Source organism: Pristis pectinata, chromosome 23, assembly GCF_009764475.1.
Source record: "Pristis pectinata isolate sPriPec2 chromosome 23, sPriPec2.1.pri, whole genome shotgun sequence".
In the NCBI taxonomy this organism is placed as follows: Eukaryota; Metazoa; Chordata; class Chondrichthyes; order Rhinopristiformes; family Pristidae; genus Pristis; species Pristis pectinata.
Genome location: NC_067427.1, coordinates 13,118,528 through 13,144,549, shown reverse-complemented (window position 1 = coordinate 13,144,549; position 26,022 = coordinate 13,118,528). Strand labels below are relative to the sequence as shown.

The following is a 26,022-nucleotide window of genomic DNA, read 5'->3' as shown; positions in this document are numbered from 1 at the left end:
ACTGGTGGTGGTGGGTGAATGAAATAATAAAACGCCACCCGTTCTCCCCCAGTATTTGAGCTCCCGTGGACTGGGGCTGTGTACCTGTACTCCCGTGGAATGGGGCTGTGTATCTGTGCTCCTGTAGACTGGGGCTGTGTATCTGTACAGCAGAACACAAACTGTAGGAGCAAGAGAAGGACCTGGGTAAAAGCATTTCTTATAAACACCCTCTCCAGGTGAGTGGGTGCATTTTACTCCCCGCCCAGCTGCGGGCATTTCATTTTGCTCTGCCCCCACAGATTAGTGGAGCCATGTTTTTTTTTGCCTCAGCCCCGGGGGGAATGAAGTGCCTGATCAACTGAGGCATTTTATTTACCCCACCCTAGATGGTCAGGCATTCCGTTCCCCACCCCGAGCTCAGGAGGAATTTTGTTTCACTATCAGGATAAGGAATGCATTTTATTCTCACTCTCTTGCTCCCAGCCAATATTTTATTCACTCCATCTCCAGGCATTTTACATCCGCAGTCACCCCATGAATGAATGTAATTTCAGACTCCACCCCTCCGGTCTGGTGAAGGCCATTGTCAATATTGATTTCAGGTTGGACGGAAACGCGGCGGGCGTTTGGACCCCGCGCGGCGAGAGGGAGGCACGCACGGCACAAGGCGCCTCACTCACTGAGCTCACCGACTACTGGGACCATAACAACAAACATGCGGGCGGTTGTACGTGCCTTTAACTCTTAATGACGGATGCAGAGGAAAAGGAGGAGGGAGAAGGAAGGGAGGGAGGGACAAAACACCCAGGTAAAGTCGCAGCTTCTCCAGTTGCAGAACGCTGGGAGAAACCTGCAGAAACTAGTCGGAGTCCTTGGGATTTACGAAGATGTTTGATTCGACAGCCGTGTTTTCCTGATCCGAGTTTTTTTGTTATTGTGTTCGAGATAAAGCTCCGAGTCGATTTCATTCAAGGATCCTCGCCAACAACAAAATAAACATTTGAGACTTTGATGCTGCATTGCATATACTTGGACAGACTGCATGCAAGACGGGAGTGCGAGCGGCAGCCACGCTGACCCGTGTCACTTTCACTGGGCAGTTTCAGGGCTCAGTCACCTGGCCGAGATGAACTCCGGGGATGCCAAAGATTACCTCTACAAGCGGGAGATACCTCTGCTGTTCGAGGTAAGATTATGGCTGGAAGGTCAGGAGAGGGGGCGCGGAGGCTGGAGTCTTTATTTACTTTAATGTGGAGAAGTCTCTGATTTAAACGATACAATTTCTTTTTTTTAATGCACAATTATCGGGACTATTTTTAACTGTCTCAAAAGGCCCATGAGGGCCAACGTGCTTTGGAGAGATTGCGCTCCAGAATGTGGAGCAAGTGACTATCGGGGGCTTTGATAGTTTGTGCGCCAAGGGATGTTGTTGTTCTGTTTGGGATTTTTTAACCCTTTGCAGTATTGCGTTATCTTTTGCACTGTAAACTATGGTCTCCTCTCATCGTCGTAGTTTTGGGACTGTTCTTAATTAGGCTGCTGATTTGAATGGCCGGACAGTGCTGAACCTTCCCCCATTTTGGAACTCTTCCTGTACAAGAGAAATTGGTTCTTTTCTAAGTGTAATAATCCAGTTTGGGATTTGTTCTGTCAAAATATGTCCTGACACGTTTAGCCAATCTACACCAGAATCTTGGATAGTTCTATGGTTTTGAACTGAATACCTTTGTCTTTATCAGCACAGAATGACACAGCAGAGAGAGAGAGAGAGGCCATTTGAGCCATCTGTCCTGTGCTAACTCTTTGAAAGGGCTTTCCAGTTCATCCCACAAACCCGGTATATCTGCGGGATCTTTTTTGCCTTTCAGATTGAATGTTTCCATCAACCCTTTCAGACCACAGCGACCCACCGAATGAAAGAAAGTTCCCCCTCCCAGAGACCAGTTATCTTAACCTGGTGTTGACTGATCACTGAAGCTCCTGGCAGTGGTTTCAGTCGCTCCTCCAAACCACTCGTGATTGTGATCATTTCTATTAATTTTACCATCGACTAAGGAGAAAAATCTCACTCGACTGAATCACCTTTTGTGCTGATATGAATTTATTTATAAAATTGTGAATGCATTTATTTGGAAAAAATCCCAATATGCAAAGCTGATACTCCCTCGTCTTATAAATCTAATACGCGGGGAGGCTGGAAGTTTAGCATGTAATTAAATACCTTGCGACATTTTGCTTCTTTAAATGGAAAGTGTTGTTAGCTTTCCCAGAGCAATTCAAACAAGGCAATGCAATGGGTAGGGACCCACTAATTGATGTGAGATGGTTTATATCTGGTCACCCCCGTGGCATAAAAGATGTGGTGTATGAAGTCATGGCGATCATTTCCAGGTTGCTCTGTGAAACTTTCGAGGGCATCACCTCAAAAGCAATGAGAAGTAAAACGTGCGTTTCTTTTAAGTGTCCTGAGAGTTGCACAGTGACAGGAAGTTGAGGCTGATTCGTGGAGTGACACTATGGATAAGACAATTGGAGCTGGAAGTTTTGAGGATCTAGTGGCTCCAGGGTAGATAACCAATGGTGAAACTCCATTTAGAATATCTTGTCCCTTTTGTCAGGGAGGTCAGATTGTGTACTTTAGAACAGGAACAAGTGGTTCCTCCTCACTGGAAGTTCTGGAGTTCCCATTAATTATTATCTGGCTGATTGCACTGAGTACGTGTAATTACGTATGTCCTTCAACAGTTACAATGGAAAAGCGGGTGTGTTACAAGGCAGTCAGAAAGTGCAGCTTTCAATCCGATGTTCTTCAATTGCAAGGATAGTCCTTCAGTTTTAGTTGTTAAATCAATCATTGTGATTTGTGTATTAAAATGAAGAAAAGCCTTGAGTTGAAATTAAGAATTGGAGTGTAAAATTTTAATTTCCTAGTTGCAGTAATGGAGCCTGGTTGAGATTGCATAAAACTTAAATCCTTACACAAAAACATGCAGATAAAAGGCACAAAATCTTTTGAGGAAATGCAACAAATTTCACTAGCTTCAGATAAAGGGGCCTTAGAAGGCATAGAGAGAGTTGGAGTGCTTATGTGAGAGTGAGGGAGTGCAGAGTGTGGGAGAACGTGTGTGAAAGTGAGGAAGTGTAAGGGAGAGAGAGTATGTGTGAGAGGGAGAAAAAGTCAAGGTGTACGTGTGTGGGTGCATGTGTGAGATAGGGTGTGCTTGTGTGTGAACGGGAGAGAGGGTGAGTATTTGTTGGACAGAGTCCATGCAGTGGAAGTGTGTGCATGCATCAGGGTGTGTGAGAGAGGGCATGAGAGAATGTACATGAGAGGGAGAGTGCTTACAAGAGAGGGAGAAAGTGTGTGCATATGTATGTGAGAGGGAGAATGTAAAAAATGTGTAAAAGAGGCTGCGATTGTAAGGGAGAGAGAAGGTGAGCATGCGTGTGTGAAGAAGAGTGCATGAGAGAGCAAGAAAGTTTGCATATGTGTGTCTGTGATAGGTGTGTGTGTGATAGGGAGAGGATGAACGTGTGTGAGAGTGTGTGTGCATGTCTGAGAGTACACGTGTGAGTATGTATGTGCCAGTATGTATGTGAGAGAGTGCATATGTGTGAGTGCATGCATGTGATAAGAGTTCATCTGTGACAGGGAGGGGGTGTGCATGTATGTGTGTGAGAGACAGAATGTATGTTGTTGGGGTACAGAGAGAAAGCGAGCAGATGTATTGGGTGAGAGCTCTGTGGTGACATTGTCCATCCTGTGAAGGAGTTCACCCAATATCTGGCCACATAGGAAATAGCCAAGCAAGATACCAGGTCAGAACTGCATGTGCCCATTGAATTCTTTCAGCAGATATAATATTTTTCTAAATTATATGAAGAGGAACTTAAAAACAAAAAGGGAAATTAAAAAAAAGAGGTGGAAATATCAGTTAACAGATTCAGGAAATGCTAATAAAGTGCGTATGATGTTGTAATGTATTGTTTTAATAACACCATGTATAATTGCAACAGCATTTTGGGGTGAATAGCTGTGTTTTTTGCAGCTTCACACTAGTAGCCAGTCTGGTGTGTCATGAATGTTTCCATCCGCAGCAGTTCATAATGAATCATATTGTCCTTCCTGTGGATTGGTGATTTGTAGTTTAAGGCTCAAGGAAGTCTACCTATTCTCTGAGGCAAATGCAAATGGAACAAGATCCTTAGAGCCCCTTCCAGCACTGAGCTCTGCTGAGCTAAACAGGTGTGAATTCAGAGTGTGAATTTTCCTGTTCCTTAGGCAGACATTCAGGATGAAATACTTGAATTTAAGTAGTGCCTTCCACGTGTGTCCTGATCGTGCAAGCACCTGGGGAGTGCAGCAGCTGTAATTACACGAGCAAGTGCAGCAGTCATCTGCACAGGCCACTGCTCCACAAGCACAATGCCTGTCGAAGGGGGAGGCATCAGCCAGGACTCTGGGGGAACCTTCCTCTGCTCTTCCATTTAAAGCTGGATGATGCTTAGAGTTACCCAGAGCCACGAAATATCACTTCAAGGACAGTAACACTTGCTATCACAAACTCTCCAACATTCTGTAACTTTACAGAATGTTAGAAAATGCTTTACCTCAACTCAAGTGAATATTTCTGAACGCTGTATTTTGTTGAAGAATATTCGTTGTGGCTATCCCTCGGGGTCGAGGATGATGGTCTTCATTTCATTGATCTATTTATGGGCTCTCAAGTGGCTTATGAGTCCAAAAGTATTCACCGCTTTCATGCCGGTTCTTGACTAGGAGCTCCCAGCCATGACATTGCCTGCTCCCGTCGCCCTCCCCCGATCGCCAAAAGACTTGAGGAGTAGCCCACAGAGCGAAGATGCCCGTGCGTGTATTTGTTTAACGTGTACTTGATGTTGCATTACAAAAAGCACACGATACTTCACAAATCAACCAACTGATTCCAATGGCATGGAAACCACGACGATTGGAGCTGATGGATTTGTTGCAGCCTTCATCCGCCTTCACAGCCGTTGAGTTCAAAATAACTTCATCCGCCTGTTCCACCGTTGAGGTCTTGGTTGGATTGTTCTTTGTCAGGGACCTCACCACCATGGGCTCCAGATGGCATCGCTGTCGGGATCTCAGGACCACACAAGCTTCTCCACCATGACACGGTGACAATCCACGGAGAAGTGAAGAATATTCATTATTTTAATCATAGGCCTTATTTAAGAACTTTCTCTATTGCACTCCATCCTTGTTACAGGCTTTCTTGTAATCCTTAAAATTCTTCTACAAGGTGCTTTGTATGTTAAGAACCCTCTAAAATAATAACAATGACCATCCTGTATAACAGGATGCTGAGAAATCAGAGAAATTAAATTTTAAAACTCCTGTCTGTCTTAAGCAGCTTTCATTGAGGTTTTAATTAAGCTGAGTAAGTACTGTTGAAGCATGGTCTCTGTTATCCAGTTGGTTAGGGCAGAGCATTATAGGTGGCACAGAGGCACAGCTGCTCCACACTCCATCGATATGAGTTCAATCCTGACTTCTGGTGCTGTCTATGTGAATTTTACACACTCTGAGTGCATGAATTTTCCCCAGATGCTCTGGTTTCCTCCCACATCCCAATTGACCACTAACATGTCACGGGGGAGTGGGTGGGAATGTGAGGAGAGTAAAATGAGTTCATGTGGGATAAGTGTAAATGGATGCTTGATGGTTGGTGTGAACTGAAAGGCGAATTTCCTTGCTGCATGACTCAGACTCCCCGAGGAAGGCCCCACTAATCTGATTACCTGATTAATTGTGCTGGTTGAGGATAAATATTAATCAAGAGATCTACTCCCTTTTGGAAAAAGTACCCTGGGATATTTTACTAACACCCAAGAGAGCAAACGGTTTATCCTGGCATTCAAAAACCAGCTTCTTAGACAGTGCAGCACACCTGTGGTGTTGCGCATTTGTTGGACTGAGCTCACAATGGGAATGCTGCTCACCGAGCTATGGTTAGCACCAGGCAATTCACATGTGCATTGACCTAGTTATGGAAATTGTGATCACAGTGAGTACCCACTAGTCAGGTATGTAAAGCCTCACACCTTGAGAGACAGGATTATTGCTGCTCGGTATTGACAGGGTTAAAAATAGAAGCAATTTTTATGATTTGTCATCACCAAGGCAGCTTGCAAAGAAAATGGTGGTGCTTTTACTAACCTGGTTCTAATAGGCATGGGGTTAAGTCCTACTGCACAGTGGACCTGCATGTGGATTTATGGCTATTAGAATCCTAGAAAATTTATAACAGAGGCCGTTCAGCCCATCGTACAGTTAAAAAAGCTATCCAGCCTACTTCTACTTTCTAGCGCTACATGGCTATTACCAAGACTGGAGGGCTTGAGTTATAAGGAGAAACTGTATAGGCTGTGGCTCTTTTCCCTGGAGTGTAGGAGGCTGAGGGGTGACCTTACAGAGGTGCATAAAATTATGAGAGGCATCGATAAGGTGAATGGTCACAGTCTTTTTCCCGGGGTAGGGGAGTCTAAAACTAGAAGGTGTGTATTTAAGGTGAGAGGGGAAAGATTTAAAGGGGACCTGAGGGGCAACTTTTTCACACAGGGTGGTGGGTATCTGGAACAAGCTGCCAGAAACATTGGTAGACGTGGGTACAATTACAACATCTAAAAGACACTTGGACAGGTACAGTGACAGGAAGGGTTTAGGGAAATTATAGGCCAAACACAGGCAAATGGGACTAGCTCAGGTAGAAAACTTGGTTGGCATGGGATGAGTTGGGCTGAAGGGCCTGTTTCCATGACTTTCCAGGTGCTTGCAAGCCACAGCTCTTCAAGTCCACACCCAAGTACTTTTTAAATGAGGGTTTGTCCTTCTATCACTGTCTCAGACGGGGTGTTTCCAGACCCCACCGCCTTCTGGGTGAAAAGTTTTTCCTCATCTCTCCTTTAATCCGTTCCTCTTCTAATGGAGAAGGGATATTCCTACTTACTTTATCTAGGCCTCTCAAAATATTACGCATCGCAACTAAATCCTCCCTCTGCCCTTTTCGTTCTGAAGAAAACAACACCAGCCCATCCAATCTTTCCTCATAGCTAAAATGTTGCAATCCTGGCAACATCCTCATAAATCTCCTCTGCACCCTTTCCAATGCAATCTGTCATAATGTGATGGCCAGAACTGTTTACGTGTCTATCTAGCGTTACATAGAGTTCCAGCATAATTTTTCTGCTCTTACACTCTTTGCCTTGGCTAATGAAGGAAAACATTCCATTTGTCTGCTGAACCACTTAATTAACCTGTCCTGATACCCTGAAGGATCCTTCCACACCTCTCGGTATCGTTCCATTTATTGTGTATTCCCTTGTCTAGTTACACCTCCCTCAATGCGGGGGCTCGCTCCTATAATGGTACAAACCATGATCCTGAAAGAAAACACTCCAAACGTTTTTAATGTACAAAGTTCCAGTGATGACAGAGCTGGTTGATGCACCATGGTGCAGTAGGGGATGGACATTAAATGCCAGCAGTTTCTGCATCCCAGTGTAGATCAAACTAACTAGGTAGTAGGCAGGGCTTGGGTTAACCTTCAGCCAAAGTTCAGCAGGGTAGGGATTCACCAACCACTTTTATGCTCTAAACACATTTCTGAGATAAACAAGCATCTGTAAGCTCGGAACACCTTTAGCATGTACAATAGGGGACATTTCTAACCCTGCATTCCCATGGTGTTGCTCTCGATTTTTTTTTCTCTTTCGTTTTGTCATCGTGATTTTCATTTCTCTGCTCTGCATTCCGCCTGACACTCCCAGCAACCTCCCAATCCCTGCAGCAACCTCCCAATCCCTGCAGCAACCTAAACGTCCCCACACTTCTGTTGCTGACCCTTTCTGATCCCTCATGGGTAAGCCTCCAGCTTCCCTCTGTTCTAGTGCAAGTGTTCTCACAAGGGCCCTTTGAGGTAACTGAACCCTCAGAGAAACAGCAGGGGTGGGTCTTGCAGCCCCTCGTCTGCTCTGCTGTCCATTCAGGTCCTGATTCAGCCAATACCTCTTCTAAATTTCTGCCTGATCCCTATCTTGTTTGATTTACTTAATGTTCAAAAATTTAGCAGTCTCAGCTTTGAATAAACTCAGTGACTGACCATCCACTGGAGATAACCCACTGAGTGAAACAATTTCCTCTCGTCTCATTTCTAATGGCTAAACCCTTCTCCCGTGGCTGGGCCTCCTAGATCTGGATTCTCCACCTCAAGAAAACAGGATCTATTCTGTCAAAGTCTCTCTGAATCAGTTGAATCTTCACCACCTCTCATTCTTCCAAACTCCATTGAGTAAAGAGCTCTCTCAATCTCCCATCAAACTAGGAATTAATACAGTGAGCCTGTGTCACGCTGCCTCCTTGGGTCTGGACTCCCAGTGCAAACTCGCCAAACCCATGTACAAGTGCACCAATGCCTCCATAATCTTGCACTCCTGCTGCCCTGTTATAAAGACCAGCCTACTTACTTAGTGTACTAATTTCTTGCTGTAGCTGCATGGTAACTTCCTGCAGCTCATGAACAAGCACGCCAAGGCACTTATCCTTCTGTTCAATCTGCTCCACTAAGGTCTATTTGTAGGCCAGGATGTTTCCTTGGCAGAAATCTCTGCCCCTGTTTTGAGTAAGAAGTGGTGACTGAATCATCTCAGAAAGTAATGGAATATTTTTGGAGAGCATTTGGACAGATGGTGTATTCTCTTCAGTGCTGAGGAGACAGAAGCAGTAATTGAGGAGATTGACGATAATATTCCTTGCCCAGCAGGACTCGATAAGCTAATACTTTATTTTGTTTCTTTGTGAGTTATACCCATTTATGTTCCTCCACTGTTGAATGTTGACTGTGTTATTTGTCACAGACAAATCAAATGAGTGACTGGTGAGCTCTGTGAGTCAAGAAGAGGCCCTTTACTGCAAAGGTTGGTGGGCTATCAAAGCAGAGCTGATCCCCGTCCTCGATCAATATCCATTCATGTGGTGGGGGGTTACTGCTACCCCACTGACTCAATGCTGCTGGTTCGTACAGTCCAGTCATACTCTGTAACCAATAAGGAGAGCCCACATCTGAAGCACCGTGACTGTAGCTGTTTATTTAGTGTCCATCCAATGCAGACCCCGCAAACAACGCCTTCTAGCACCCTCCACAACCTTATAACATTCCAAAGTGCTTTATGGCCAATGGAATATGCACTCTGAAGCAAAATTACATCTGTTATTAAGGAACTATAGCAATTGAGACCAAATAGGCTAATGGTAAAGCTGTTGTTTCAGGGAAAAATATTGATCAGGACACCAGAGCAAACCCTTGTGCTGGCATTCAAAATACTTTCACAGGGTTTTTCTCGTCCTCCTGAAAGGACAGTTGGAGCCTCACAGCTAGCATTGTCTCCCTCACCTGATTCGCCACGGCCGGTCTAAGCTGTGGGATCCTTTGTAGCAGGGGCCACTATCTGTGTCCATCCATGGAGGCAGGGCAGGCCACGAGTGGCAACCAGGTCCCAGGTGATGGAGCCTGAGGCTCTGCCCCTAGCAATGCCCTGACGACCTTTGGCAGCACAGGTTATCAAAAGATGGGTTAAACGATTTAAGTAATTACAAAATAAAAAATTATTTTAGAAGTAATTGCAAGTAAAATAATAAATTTGGTTAAAATACAATAAGCTTTTGCAAATTAATCAAAAGCATAAATTCAAAGTGAATAAAGTAAACAAAGTATTTAACTTGACAAAAAACAAATTTCTGGAGGAAACTCAGCGGGTCAAGCAACATATGTGGGGGGTGGGGGTAGGGATTGGACGCAGGGTCTTGACCAGAAATATTGACAATTCCTTCCCCCGTAGATGCTGCTTGACCAGCTGAATTATCCCAGCAGTTTGTCTTTTGCTTCAGATTCCAGCACCTGCAGTCTCTTGTGTCTCCATTTAACCTAACTGTGTCTTTCTAATGAGAGTCGATGACCCATTTCAAATGAACAGGGTAGCCACTTCAGATATGAGATGGATGCAAAGTGCATCGACTGCCTCAGCTCAGCAGATTTTGGAACTACCAGTGAACTTCGTGGCACGTCCACTGGCAATGCCAGTGGGGAACAAGGCGGTCAGAGGTATTGGCACCTGACCTCCAGCAAGTCGAAGGTGCACTGAGCATTTAAATGCTGGGTGTGGAGTGTTTCCCCATCTCCAACACAGCTTGAACTGCCCCATTGTCTCATGACAGCACTTTTGATGTTGCAGTTCTCCCACAATACTGCACTAGGAATATTACTCCAAACTGGTACTGGATTGGACCTTTATGCTTCTGACTTTGAACATAGGGACCTAGGAGTACAAGTACATAGTTCCCTGAAAGTGGCGTCACAGGTGGACAGGGTGTTGAAGAAGGCGTTTGGCACGCTGGCCTTCATCAGTCAGGGCATTGAGTGTAGAAGCTGGGATGTTATGTTGCAGTTGTACGAGTTGCTGGTGAGCTGCACTTGGAGTAAGGTGTAGAGTTCTGTTTACCCTGTAATAGCAAAGATGTAATTAAGCTGGAAAGAATGCAGAAAAGATTTATGGGAATACTGCCAGGACTCGAGGGTTATAGGGAGAGGTTGGACAGGCTCGGGCTTTATTCCTTGGAGCACAGGAGACTGGGGGGTGATCATGTCGAGGTGTATAAAATTATGCGGGGCATTAGATAGGGTGAATACATACTGTATTTTTTCCAAGGGAAAGGGAATCAAAAACTAGAGGGCATAGGTTTGTGAGAGGGGAAAGATTTAAAAGGGACAACTTCACCTAGAGGGTATTGGTATTGGTTTATTATTGTCACTTGTACTGAGGTACAGTGGAAAAACTTGTCTCGCATACCGATCGTACAGGTCAATTCATTACACAGTGCAGTTACGTTGAGTTAGTACAGAGTGCACGACATTGAGTTAGTACAGGGTGCTGTGTATGTGAAATAAGCTGTCAGAGGAAGTCGTTGAGGCAGCTATGATAACAAAACTTTTAAGAGACGTGGATAGGAAAGGTTTAAAGGCAAATGGGACTAGCTTAGATGGGAATCTTGGTCAGCTTGGATGAGTTGGGCCAAAGCAGGTATTTTCGTGTTGTATGAGAGCCACAGTTTGCACTGGGATGAAAGCCACAAGACAACCAGCTCGTCTGGTTTCCCGTGGATGCCCGTCACCCTTCAGCAACAAACAAAACCACGCATCAACCCCATACCCTCTGTGTTTGGGTTTAAACAAAACCTTTTCAAGGAATGGTTTATATTTGCATTTAATTTGCATTGAATGATGAGACAGCAAGTTCAAGGAGCTGCGGGAGCGATATCCACTGGATTTTCAGAAGGTGTTTGAGGATGTCCCGTCCAAAAGGCTGGTTGGCAAAGATAGAATGGAATTTTTCTCCTCCTTAGGGAGGCCCGTGGGATTGGGAATAACATACGAGGGGTTTGGATGAGGTAGACTGCAGAAATCTTTTCCCTCGTCAGAGGTGAATGAAACTAGAGGGTGTAGATCTTAGGGTAAGAGGTTTAAGAGGGGATTTGAGGGGACTCTTTTTCACCCAGAGGATGGCGAGTAAGCGGAATGCATTGCAGGAGAGTGGTGGAAGCAGAATCATCAACAGCTTTTAAGAGGTATCTAGACGAGCACTTGGATCGCCTATGCATTGAAGGCTACTGGCCAAGTGCTAGATGATGGGGGTAATATGGGTGGGTGCTTACTGGTTGGCATAGTCATGGTGGGCCAAATGGCCTGCTTCCATGCTCTATGACTCTATGAATTGCTTCCACGTCATTCTTACAAGTTTTGAAGTGACTGATTGTAGAGCAAAGGGACCTAGGAGTACAAGTACCTGGTCCCCTGAAAGTAGTGTTGCAAGTTGATGGGATGGCGAAGGAGGGTTTGGCACCCTGGCCTTTGTCAGTCAGGGCATTGGGTGTAGAAGTTGGGATGTTTTGTTGCAGTTGTACAAGTTGTTGGTGAGGCCACACTTAGAGTATTGTGTTTGGAAAGATACCATGTGGCCCATCCTTCCACATACGACTGGGTTGACAATGACTTGGAAATCAATCTTCCATTACGAAGCACTTTCTGCATACTGCAGCTCGACCACTAAGGTTTGAGTGAGGTTGGTTCTGGAGTGCAGGCTTTGTTGGAGGAACAGATTGCCATGGTCCTCTCCAGCAGGAACTAAAGGGTCACCAGCACTGTGGAGAGGCAAGGCAGAAAACAGGGAATAGTGATGGAGTTGTTTTATAGACTGGAGGACAGGACAGGCTTTGGCTGCACATTGCATTAAAGTTGGCCTCTTTTTTTTATATATATTCATTCAAGGGTTGTGAGCTTTGCAGGCTGAGCCAGCATTTAATTGCCTGTCCTTAGTTGCCCTTGAGAAGGTGGTGGTGAGCTGCTTTCTTGAACCCCTGCAGTTCTTGAGGTGTGGGTATCCCCACTATGCTGTTAGGGAGGGATTTCCAGGACTTTGACCCAGTGACAGTGAAGGAACGGCGATATATTTCCAAGTCGGAATGCTGTGTGGCTATGTAAGGATGATGCGCAAACTTGTGAATATTTTAAGGGCAGCACAGTGGTGAGGCTGGTAGTTACTTCCTCGCAGCACAAGAGAACCAGGTTCAATCCTGACCTTGGGTGCTGGCTGTGTGGAGTTGGCATTTTCTCCCTGTGACCATGTGGTGTTCCTCCAGGCGCTCTGGTTTCTTCCCACGTCTCAAAAACGTGCAGGTTGGTGGGTTAATTGGCCACTGTAAATTATGTTGCACCTTTAGGTGAGTGGTAGACTCTGGGGGCAGTTGATGGAAATGTGAGGAGAATGAACAATGGGATTAGTGTAAATGGGTGGTTGATGGTCAGTGTGGACCCAATGACCTGCTACTGTGCTCTGTGGCACTGATTTAATAAGTGGCAGATTTAATCCAGAGAACGGTAGTGTAGCGGTTAACGTAACACTATCACAGCACCAGCGACCTGGGTTCAATTCCGGCCGCTGTCTATAAGGAGTTTGTACGTTCTCCCTGTGACTGCTTGCGTTTCCTCCGGGTGCTCCGGTTTCCTCCCACATTCCAAAGACATACGGGTTAGGAAGTTGTAGGCATGCTATGTTGGCACCAGAAGCATGGTGACACTTGCAGGCTGCCCCCAGAATACTCTACGCAAAGATGCAGCCCACTGTGTATTTCGATGTACATGTGACTATTAAATCTTAAGAAGCATGAAAAGATACACTTTTGGCATAAAGAATATGAACAATGTCCAGAGGCACAGTTGTGAAGTGTATGCAAGGAAAAGAGGACCTGGGTGTATACGTGCATAAGTCTTTGAAAGTGGCAGAGTGAGTTGAGTCAGCGATTAGTAAACCTGGAGTTCATGAATAGAAGCAGACAGTACAAAAAAAAGGAAGCTCTGTTGAACCTGTATAAAGCACTGGTTAGACCACAATGGGAATATTGTGTCCAACTCTGGATGTGAAGCTCCAAGGGCGGATAACAATAGAGTAACTGGAACTGATTCAGGGACGTAAGGTTTTAATTATAAATTAACATTCAAGGAGCTGGTTCTGTTTTTCCATGGAGTAAAGGAACAAATTTGAAGAGCAGAATTGACAACGGTGCACAAGAACATTACATGATAGGACAGGGAAGCTGTTCCTGTCAACAGGTGGTTTAAAGACCACGGGACACAGATTTAATATTTTGGGGCAGAGAATCCAAGGGAATGTGAGGGAAAACATTTCTAAGCAAAGAGTAGTTACGATCTGAAATTCACTGCCTATAAGAGTAGTGAGTCAATCAAGACTTTCAAAAGATGGACACGAGGAAAACCTAATGTAGCCATGTAGGGAAAGAGCAGAAAAATAGGACTGAGAGAATTAGTCTTCCAGAAGATAGCATGGACTTAGTGGGGTGAATGGGCTGTTTCTGTACAACAACAATTGTCTGATTTCTGTTCCTAGCTTCAACAGGTGTGATTCATTCAGGCCTGGGACTGAATTGCTTGAGCAGTCTGGATGGGGTAGGCCAACCCTTCAACACTTGTTTCAGACTAACACTCAGGACTTTGGTGCTGCACTGGCAGATCTTCTGGATGCTTTTGTATTAATAACCCAACACACTATTAATTCACATTTTCCTAGATAATATACAGTAATAAATATTACAGTGAATCTGGTGTGTATAAAGGGAACATAGGAAACATTATCTGGTGAGCCAGCTGCTGAACCATTGGGTTTGCTGAATATTGGATGGTGGATTATTGGAGTTTTACTTGGGATTTTTAGTGCAAAAAAAAAGTCAAAATATCAACATAGTGAGAGCAGAGCCTTTTGGCAGATCATTCATGAGCCTGCTCTTGTGGTCTCTGCGTAGATAATGTGAGTTTACCAGGTAGGTAATTGAGGTTTGACTATGAAGTATTCAACTGTGAATCAAGTCACTAAGAGTTTTCAGTGAACACCTCATTTTGCTCTCCCAATGCATTTGCAAAACTTCAGGTGATTCCAAAAGTTCAAATTTGTATCACTGCTGCCCTGGACCAAAGAAAAACATTTGTATAATCTTCACCACCTGCCCCTTGCCCATCGAACAGCCAGTGTTGGAAACTCTCGCTCTTCTGCTCCTGATGTGCTTTCCTCTGTTGAATGAGTCCTAACACTTCAAGGTTTACTTCCCACTTAACACTGCAGGATTCGGCTGGCTGCTAACTCCTTGTAGACTAATTCAGCTTTCAATTAACTAGTTTACTAATTACAACATTGTTACAGCATCTGTTGGTTTTATAAAACCAGGCTCTCCGTCCTTGTATAAGAGCATCATTGCAGTGTTTAGATCACCGAGATAATAAAAGAAGCCAACACTTACCTAACAGAAATTTACACACTGCACAACCCTTGCTGTATGCACACGTTGACATACATACCCCACTACATATGTGGACCCTAATACACAGACCTGGAGAGTGCACACATACTCTGATAGATATACACTGTGATACTCACACACGGACTTACACCAAAGCACAAGGTATGTATACCCAAGATGCATGCATACGTACGTGCAGGTACACGCTGTGAAATGGGCAGCCATGTGTTCAGTGCCATGCATTGGGGTTTGAGGCCATGATGTGTCTGTACTATGGGAGCTGGTTTCTTCTTGGTACAATGAATATTAAAACCATTCATTATGAATGAATCTACTGGAACTCGGAGACAGAGTAAAGCTCCTCTCTAGCCATCATGTTGTGTCCCTAAAGGACCAGTAGGAATGGTGTGGGGTGGTGTTGAGCAGATCGGGCTCCATCAGAGACAGTTTCCTGTGCTCATTCTATGGGTCAAGAGTAGAAAAGTCCTGGAAATGTAGGGAACAGGTCTCCATTCAGAAACCTTGGTGAAAATTTACCTTACTCGCGGGGCAGAAGAGAGAGTACAAGGAAGCAGGCTGTTCAACCCAGCTAGTCTCTGATGGTGCTTGTGGAGAAATCATGTGAGAAAGCAGGTTATCCTGTGCCAGTGTGGTTCAGGAGGTGATGCTTCTTGCTACAAGGCACAGCTAACTGACAAAGGCTTTCTTCCAGAGAAACATCTGCACTCTGTCCGTAACCGCGATCTGCATCTCCCCATTGCCAGTCACTTCAACTCCCCCTCCCACACTATCACAGATATGACAGTCCTTGGCCTCCTCCACTGCCAGGAGAATTCCAAGTGCAAACTGGAGGAACAGCACCTCATTTCCGTCTTGAAACCTTGCAGCCTAACGGCATGAACATTGAATTCTCCCACTTTAAGTAATCCCCACCTCCACACCCCCCCCCCCCCCCCCCCACCACCACCCTGGTGCTTCTCTTCTTCCCTTTCCTAGCCTATCTCTTTTTTTTCTCTACCCCTTTCCCCCGGTGGATCTGCTCTCCCCTCCTCCCCCGCACCTGCCTATCACTATCTCTTACCTGCATCTACCTATCACCGCCTTGTGCCCACCCCGCCTCCCCTCTTTTGTCCACCTATCACTGCTCTGCTTTTCCCTCCTATATATTGGGCTTCCCCTTTCCCTATCTTCCGTCCTGAAGGAGGGTCCTGACCCGAGACGATGACCACCTGCTTTTTCCACAGATGCTGCCTGGCCTGCTGAGTTCCTCCAGCGTCATTGTGTTTTTCATCAAAGCCTTTCTTCTAGCCTATTTGTAGGGTAGCTTGCTGTTTGCAGGCCATGAATCTGTCACTTAACTCCTTTGTTAATCAGTATCCTCCGCACCCTCTAACCCAATATCTAATAAATCTGTCAGCAGTACTTTTGGGCCATGTAACAGGTCACAATGCAATCAGATCTCAGCAAAGTGCTTAATTCACATCAGCGGTACATCTGTAAGAGGTCCTTCCCCATTCCCTGAATGTTAGCCCAGAACCATAAGCAACAACCGAAATACTGCAGATGTTGGATATCTGAAATAAAATCAGAGAATGCTGGAAATATTCGACCGGTCTGGCAACATCTGTAGAGAGAGAAACAGTTGACGATTCAGATCATAAGATCATGAACCTGAAACATTACCTCTGTTTCTTTCTCCACAGATGCTGCCTGACCTGCAGAGTTCTTCCAGCATCCACTGTTTTTGTTAGATTAGGGCAGGGTGTAGCACTGTGAGCTGGTGGGGTTTTTAGTTCCCTCCTGTTATCATTTGTGACATGAGAGTTAAATGTGGTCAGCAGTTTACAGATGAAATCTGGGACTTCCCTGGTCTCCAGGAAGTTACAGTTACCCACGGTGTTCAGAGGGGAGCTCGGAATAGCCCTTCACAAACTGACCAAAGAATTAGAGATGCAAGGAAGGGAGAATATGTTGATGTAGTGTTGATACGTTCATCAGTGCATTACCTGAGAAGGTGCTGGAAGTAGATCCACTAATAACCAACCAAACAAAAGGAGCTGGGAAGTGTGGGTTAATTAGAAAGCTCCAAGTATAAATGTGATGGGCCAAACAACCTCCTTCTGTAAAAGATTGCAACATCGGGAAGCAGCAGCCTCTTTGGTCTTGGAGGTTAAAGTCTTCCCTCTATCAATGTGCAAAAGTTGCTGGGCTCTAAAGAGAGCAGTGCCGGAAGGATTCAAAGTGGATGAAGAATTAAACTGTATTAGTTCTAATCCATTTATATGTGTCTCAGTTTTCAGTTGAACAATGCAGGATGTTTACTTTTGCTTTCTGCCCATAGAGCATGTTGACAGGACTGATGTACTATCGGCCTGAAGACCCAATAGAATATCTGGAGGGATGTTTGCAGAGAGTTCGGGAGCTCGGAGGCCCAGAGAAAGTGAAATGGGACACCTTCATCTCACAAGAACGTCGACCATTACCCCCCATCAATGGCGGGCAAGGAAAGAAGCCAATATTTCGTACAGGTGAATGAGCAAAATGGTTACCCTTCAGCTGTAACTAAGGGGATGGAGCTGAGTCTGCTTTGGAAGGGCTGGTGTTGATAGTTTGAATAGAAAGGAGAGTGACAGGGCAGGGGTGGGGGCAACATGTGGATGAACCGGACCCAATCCAACCTACCCAAACCGTTTAGAACTGGTTAAAGACCCAGCCCTTCTGAAAGTGCCTTTTATTTCTTGGTTGGAAAAGGAGGGTGTCATCAAGTCACACAGAGTGGAAATGGGCCCTTCAGCCCATCGAGTCCTTGCCAACTATCACAGGCCCACTTAGACTAATCCTAAACGAATCCCTTTACCCACATTCCTATCAACTCTCTCCAGAATTCACCACTTACTTTCACATTAGGGGCAATTTGCAGTGGCCAATAGAGCTAACAACCTACACATCTTTGGGATGTGGGAGGAAACCAAAAGACCTGGGGTGTAAAAAAAACCCACACGGATGCATGGAAACCATCCACACGGGCAGCACCAAAGGTCAGCATTGAACCTGGGTGACTGGAGCCTGGAGGCAGCAACTCTGCTGCTGGGTGGGAGGGGAGGAACAGTGAGACTTGTGTCAGTCATGCCAACTTCACAAGAGTGACGCCGCATCTGCTGCGGACTTGGCTCACTCCCCTTGGTTACATTGTGCTTGGCTTCATGAACAAAGGAGCTAATCAAATTGGAGACGCCGCACTTTCTTGAAGTCAGCAGGCAAAAGCCTTGCCATTTCAAAAGCTCACATTACTGTGGATGGAAGGCTGACTGGTGGACAGGAAACGGAGCGCAGCCATTAGTGGGTAGTTGCTGCTTGGCAAAATGTAATGAGTCGAGTGCCACAGGATGGGCGCTGGTGTCTCAACTTCTTTCAGTTTGGATGCACACACAGAAGGTACTATTTCCTACTAAGGTAGGAAAGTAGGTATGTATGAGGCTTCAAAGGGGTAAAGGATGGTTCCCTTTCGAAAGGATAAGACTCCTGTCTCCTCACTCCCCTTCTCCTCTTACTGGCCACCTCACCTATCCACTCCGTCCTGATGCAGGGTTTGGACCCGAAATGTCGACAGTTCCTTCTTCACCACACCCCCCCCCCCCCACCCCCCCCCCCCCCCCCCCACCCCCCCCCCCCCCCCCCCCCCCCCCCCCCCCCCCCCCCCCCCCCCCCCCCCCCCCCCCCCCCCCCCCCCACAAAACAGATGCTGCTTGACCCGCTGAGTTCCTCCAGTGGATTGTTTGTTGCATAAAGGAAGGTTCAGTGAATGGACTAAGATCTGGCAAATGGACTATAATGTGCGCAATTGCCCATTTTGGCTGGAAAAATAAAGGAAGCATTTTATTTAAATGATGAGAGACTGCAGAGGTCTGACACGCAGAGGGGTCTGGGTGTCCTGGTGCCTGACTGGCGAAAAGGCTAGTGTGCAGGTAAAAGAAATAATTGGGGAAACCAATAGGATGTTGTGTTTATTGCTAGGGAATTGACTGCGATAGTAGGGAAGTTGTTCTTCAGTTGTGTAGGGCATTGGTGAGACCACATCTGGAGTTCTCTGCACAGTATTGATCTCCTTACTTAAGGAAGGAATAAACTGCGTTGGAAGTAGTTCAGAGAAATTAAATGGAACTAATACCTGGAATGGGTGGGTTGTCTTTCAGGGAAGGTTGGGGGGGTTGGTCTTGTATCCATTGGAGTTTAAAACTGTTCAAGGGGATTCTACTGAAACATATAATATCCTGATGGGTCTCCCCAGATGTAACATTTCCCCAGGGTGCTGTTGCTTCCTCTGATCCTGCCACCCCAGATATTTCCCTGTCTGTATTTACCCAGGTGTTGTCTACCGTTGGTGCATTCCCTATCTATAGACACGGTCTCGATGAATTGGCTGTGAAACAGGACCAGTGGTAAGAAACAGGAAGCTATCCGTGAAAGGAGAAGTCGAACTAAACTGCAATTTGTGATGTCGTTGGCTTTGATCTAAAGACAGAACCTGTTACTGGTAACAGTTTGTTTTTGGCAACGTTTTGTGACTAATCTTGCCATTGGTGAGTTGCCGGAACTCGAGGGTGGTTGATGTCCAACCACAAATGAGTTCAGCTGGTGAGTGATTCCATATAAAAGCTGACGTTTTGAACGGCCTGATGTTAAAATGGTCTTGGGGTCCTTACTCAGGGTCTGATGGGTGCACTGCATCTGTGGTAGGGTAAGGAGGAAATGGGATCTCAGTCACTGCTGTGCTTCTGACGTTTGATTCCATTGTTTCCCCACTGTGGCTACAATGTGTGCCTCCTACAACATGTCTGCAATTGCTCTCCTAGGCTGTTATGACAGCACCTCCCAACCCTTCCACCTCAACCACCAAGAAGGACAAGGGCTTTGGATGCAGGGGAACACCACCACTTCTGGTTCCCCTCCATGTCGCGTAGCACCCTGACGTGGAGATGTATAACATCTGGTCCATTTCCCTCCATAGATGCTGCCTGACCTGCTGAGTTCCTCCAGCACTTCTTGTGTTGCTCCAGATTCCAGCATCTGCAGTCTCTTGTGTCTCCATATCACTATTCCTTCATCATTACTGGGTCTAAAGTCTGGAACTTCCTGCCCGGAAGGACTGCAAGAAGGCAGCTCACCACCACGTTCTTGAGAACGATTGGTGGTGAGCTATAAAGGCCGCACAGAATGAATGAAATAAATTGTATGTCCTCTTCAGCATTGTACTTAGGACTGTGCAGAGGGAGTCTTACTGGTAACAGATTTTTTTTTGGCAACGTTTTATGATTAATCTTGCCACTAGTGAATGCTGGAACCTGCAGTGCATCTGAGTAGACGGTTAAAAATAATGATCTGATGGAAATACATGGTCAGTCAACCCCTGAAAACACTGAGAAGCGCATTTAACAATTGGCTGGGGCTTTTTTTGTGTCTGAAGTGTTCTATTTTTGTTTCCCATCTTCCTGACCACAGGCTTCTTGTCTTTCCCTGCACTTGGTCTCACATGTTTGAGGCAGAGTCCAGAGGGGAGCAGATGTCCCATGCCACTGTGCTGCTAACCTTCACAATGAAACCAAAGTGTCAACAAGCCCTTCCTCCCAGAAACCTCCCCTCTTGAATCTGAAGTTTGCAGGTGCCGCTCAAAAGCATTGAATTCATCGACTGCTCTGTGCAGTGCTGATCACGCGTGATTAATCCTATCACTGAATTCCTTTTAAAAGGTGTCTGGGGCTGGAGATTATAATTGCAGACACACAGATTATTTCTGAATGTTGCTGATCAGAGTTGAATATTTGTAATATCAGACACCCTCTGGATGGAGGCAGATTATTTTTTTGGGTGCCTACCTCTTTTATAAAGTTTTAGATAAAAGAGAAATTGAAACAAATCCATTTAAATGTCTAATTTTGGAGTTCAATGGTTCATTTATTTATACAGACAGTTGCCTGGACAAATGTTCTGTTCAGCCAGGGTTGTTGCAAATCTATCAGGCTGATTTAAACAATTAACTTCCTTTTAAATTACCCATGTCACTCTGTTGTTTACAGAGGGGAATTGTGACGATCTCAAGCTGATCGTTGTAAGCTGATAATATTGAGTTCTTTCCAGACTGTCTACCTTTTACTATTAGCAATCAGAAATTTACAGTGCAAGATAAAGATTTAAATCTGGAACTGTTTCAGCTTCTAGTTAGGCCTATCTTTGTTAAAAGTCCACAGTCCCACCAAGGATGTCTCTTCAACAAGTACAGTAGTGTATTGGTTAGCGCGACGCTATTACAGCGCCAGCGATCAGGGTTCAATTCCCATTGCTGCCTGTAAGGAGTTTGTACGTTCCCCCCGTGTCTGCGTGGGTTTCCTCCAGGTGCTCCAGTTTCCTCCCATGTTCTATAAGATGTACAGGTAGGTTAACGTGGGTTTAAATGGGTGGCGTGGACTTGTTAGGCCGGAGGGGCCTGTTACCGTGCTGTATAAATAAAGTATTAAAAACATTTTAAAAAAAATTTAAAAAAAGCTTTGACCTGCAGGTTACGGTAAACTTTAACTGAGAGTTTTTCCAAAGGTTTAGTGGCAAATCTACTCTCCTAAATAAATTTTGGTTTGTTTGATTTGTTCGATCCTCGGATTGTTCAATTGGCGTAACAGTTAGGTGGCTGCAGTTAATCTTGTGCCTTAGCCCTGTGGAGGAAAATTATCTCCCTGCTGATATTTCTAGGCTGATATATTGGTAATAGTCATGTGACTGGAATATTGGTGGGATGCCAGTAATGGCAGAACATTTTGTGTGAGAGCAAGTGATTCCTCCAGGAAAGGGCAAGGACGAAAGACATGTTTATGGTGGGTTTGTTACGTGAGCAGGGAGTAAGCGGACTGGGCTTATGCTCTTTGGAGTTTAGAAGAAGGATGGTGATCTCACTGAAATGTACAAACTCTCATGGACTTAAAAGGGTAGATGCAGGGTTGATGTTTCCCTTGGCTGGAGTGTCTAGTTCTAGAGGTCATAGCCTCAAAATAATGGGTCAGCATTCAGGACAAAGATGAGAAGAAATTTCTTCACCAGACAGTAAGGAATCTTTGGAATCCTCTACCAAAGAGGGATGTGGAGGCTGAGTTGTCGTGTATGTTCAAAATGGAGATCAATAGATCTTTAGATATTAACGGAAGCAAGGGATGTAGGGTCAGTGCAGGAAAGTGACACTGAGGTAGAAGATTGGCCGTGATCTTATTGAACAGCAGAACAGGCGTGAAGGGCCGAGTGGCCAATTGCTGCTTCTATTTCTTGTGTTCTGATTCCTGAATCTGATTGAGGTACCACTATTTCAATCCAATCGACCTCAACTGGTCACAGGATCCCAGGGAAATGTGAAACAAACACTGAAAATGTTGGGTTCACCCAACACATCAGGCAGTATCTGCAGAGACAGAGTTAATAATGGTAGCCAGCGAAATGAATGGGATTTAATGTTTGAAGCACTTTAGACTTGGACTGCACTTTACTAATTAGCCTTTGCTTCTGTTAAGAGCTGGGAGTGGCTCCCCATCGCCGCTATGATCGTCTGCCTCCAATCCAAGCCCAATTTTCAATCGAGAGTGACTCGGATATGACAGAATCATCAGGGCTGATTCAAGAATATGAGGTCTTCGACCCAAGCAAACCAAGGCCCTGCATTATTTTTGTTATTGGTAAGTCTCTGCTTTCCTCCAACGTTGGCTTATTACTGGTTAGAACAAACACTATTTACATTCCACCTTTAACATGAAGCGCCTGGGGTCATTCGTGCTGTTTTAAAAAAAAATGGAGGTTGAGGTATTAGGACAGATGGACAAAGGTCCAGTGAAGGTGTTTGATTCAACGCTAAATAATGCTACTATTTTTCCACTGACTGTAAAATTGCCCAACACTAATATAGTATGGTCAATGCATTGTGTTGGTTATATATTGCAGGTTCCTGTTAACTACCTTATCATAGAGTGTGCTCTCTAAATGTTGTAATAGTTGTGGCTCAGTAGTAACCCTCTTGCTTGAGCCAGTTCTGAGTCAAGGTTGATGAAGAGAGTGCTCTGCTATCTGTGGCCCTGTGTTTAAAGTAAAAGGTGAAGTCAGTGCCCTGTCTGCCTACTCGAGTGGATGTAACAGATCTTGTGAAACTGTTCTGAAGTAAACCAGGAGACTTCACTTTGTGTTCCAATCTTTCTCTGCTCCTTGCCCACTGCCCCAAATGGGTGAGAGCACAGGATCATGTTACTGGGAGGGGATGAGTTTTTCATGGAAGAGTGAGAGGGAATGGAGCCCACTACCTTGGGGAGCAGTTGAAGAGAATAGTAGGGATGCATTCAGATCTGGCTGCAATGAAGTTGATTTGGTTGCTGGCTCAGGCTGGGAACCAAGGAAAGCCATTCAGCCCTCTGTGCCTGATCAGAGGGATCACACCCGCACCCATAATCCATCCACCCAGTGAGGTTACATGTCTAAGTACCCATGGCTAACAATAATTTATCAACCTTTGATTTAGAGTTATTCATTGGGTGAGCATTGCTGCCCTTCATGGGAGAGAGTTGGTTGGAAATTGGTTCTTAATGAAGTTTCATCATGTGGCGTACTACAGAGACGGCAAGGGAAGGGTCCCAGACCTGAAACATTAACTGTTTCTTGTTCCATAGATGCCGCCCGACCTGCTGAGTGTTTCCAGCATGTTTTGTTTTGACTACAGAGTTGGCAAGTCTACTCTACAATCCCATGTGAAGAAAGGTTTCCTCACTTGGCCCCTGATGGGCTTGGCTCTGATTAGAAATTAGTGGTGACAAAGGAGGCCATTCAATCCATTGCCTTGTCCTGGACTTTTCCAGCAATGGGGAAACATTCCTGCTTATCATCCGACCAATACCTTTCAAAATCCAGAGAAAACCTCGCTCAAGTCACCCTTTACCTTTTGATGTTCCACAAGAAGCAAACTTGCTTTCTGTAATCTGGCGCCGTCATCTAACGTGGAGTCCAAATGCCCCTCCCTCCTTCCAAGGCCCCGTGAAAGGTGAAGTGACCAGTGGAGTTGGGTCAAGACCCAAAGCAGGGCTTGGGCTGGAGGGCAAGGTGAGCAGCAACTGCATATAGAAGGGTGGGAGACGAGCTTTGGGGAATGCTGAGACAGAGTGGAACCGCTGCAAGATGTGACAATGTTGACCACTTGGATGGAGCAACAGACGGGCAAAATGTTTTGATACGAGTGGGTGTCCATTACTTTGTTGTTTTGAGAGTAGCAGGAAGGGCTTTCGACAGACACGCTTACAGTAAAGAGGAGTCTAGGCTTATTTTCCTGGGATCACTCAAGCTGCAAACAAATCAGTATTGAGTGGTCTGAATTCGCTTGTCATGCATTCTGTTTTAATTATTTTACTTAAAGGGTGTCTCAATACTGGACTTGGCACACAAGCCTTGAGAATAAAGAGCCCATGAAATTATTCCAGGAGAAGAAAGCTGATTTGTTTACTAATATTAAAATATTGTCAATTAAGGGGATTTACTAATATTAGCATCACACGCTCCAGACACTATGATTACACAGGATGTAATGAGTTGCAGGATCTCAGCACTACAGTAGATGGGAACAGGTGGCACTAATAAGCAAATTGCCTGCCAAATGTAGATTATTTAAATAGCCTCTTTCCAGTGTGAATTGACTGGTGTGGCAGCTCCCTAAACTTTGTCTCAACAAACATGTCGTGCGCTGCGGAGGTGGTGACTGCATCCCGAGGTGGCCATCTGTCAACGTGGATCAAGTCCCAGTGGGTAGTTGGAGGCCGGCATGGACATGATGGGCTGAAGGGCCTCTTCCTGTGTTGTATGCCTCGATGAGTAAATGTGCTGTCTGAACACTGTTTCTCCACTGCAGTGTTGCTGATCCACCATCATCTGCCAAGACCCTGAAATCTGGATTTCCCTCCCTTTGCCTGTCTCTCTCTTTTAAGATGCTCCTTATAGAGAACATCTTTGACCAAGTTTTTACCCATCAGCCCCAAAGTTGTCTTACATGGCTCAGTCATCTTTTTTGTTTGATAATTGAGCTGTGAAGTGCCTGGAGGCATTCTTACAATGTTAAACGTGCTTATAAATAAAATTTGTTGTTGATAAATTTTCACTTGGGATGGATAACCGCATCTTCCTTTTACAATTTTTCTCACCTTATTTCGTTTTAGTTAAAATGTTTACTTCAAAGGTTAAAGTCCAAGACCCTTCCAAAAATGGGAAGGCAATGAGAGGGAAAATGGGCAGGTCAAGGTGTGGTTTGAGATCTGAAACCTGGGGTTCCATTTTCCCTCTAGTCCAGGGTCTAAGTGAGGGATGGTCATGTGATCAGCTTGGAGACAGATGGGCTGTCAATGGTGCCACACTTCAGTTAAGCTGAGGTGTAATTCTGCCCCAGTTGATTGAAGTAGTATCAGAAATCAACAGCGAGACTTGGTACCCCACTATTCTCTCAGAAGTTCCTGATACAGTGAAACTCCTGGAAAACTAAGCCACAATTTTAACGACGCTCCCTCCACCCCAACCCAGTTGCATTTCTGCACCCCTTCCCCACAGGAAATGGTCAGGGCTCAACACACATGCCTTGCTTAAAGCTCATGGTTTTCTGGAGTTGGGATGTCATGGGCCCAGAAACCCTGCTCCTGCCTTGTTTGAGAGGATAGACCAGGGGTGATGGGGTTTGCCTTTAGTTTAAGGTCGACCTTTACCACAAGCTTCACACCGCGGCTCCTTGTGTTTCATCATCAGGTATTACCATCCTCTCCTGCTGTCTGTAACTCCTTGCACCACAGGTGCTAGTTGCGACTAGCAACCATCCCCCTGCCCCCACTTCCCAGTGCCTTGTTCACATGGGGTGATCATACGTTGGGATGGAAGGAGAAATTGGCTGTGATATCTCAAGAGACATGGTGGATCTGAACAGTCAACTTAAGATTTAAAGTATAATTTAAAAAATGGAGCTCAATTTCCTCTTTCTCCTATAATCTATAGATGTTTACAAACCCAAGATTGACGTCAGCTTAACCACCTCTTCCCGATTTTATTTATCTTCTGCCCTGTGACCTTGGTACAGACTCCCCACCTAGCTTCTC

At 45.3% G+C, this 26,022-nt stretch overlaps 1 protein-coding gene across 1 annotated transcript in view; it reads left to right on the top strand.

Annotated features, from left to right (window-relative positions):
• The first annotated feature begins 672 nt into the window (after window positions 1-672).
• LOC127582049 (adenylate kinase isoenzyme 1-like) overlaps window positions 673-26,022 on the top strand; it is a 102,074-nt gene continuing 76,724 nt past the window's right edge. The window contains exons 1-3 of the mRNA XM_052037005.1: window positions 673-1,168; window positions 17,226-17,412; window positions 22,432-22,593. Coding sequence (XP_051892965.1) covers window positions 1,025-1,168; window positions 17,226-17,412; window positions 22,432-22,593 — 493 coding nt within the window. The 5' untranslated portion in view covers window positions 673-1,024. The remainder of the gene's footprint in view (window positions 1,169-17,225; window positions 17,413-22,431; window positions 22,594-26,022) is intronic.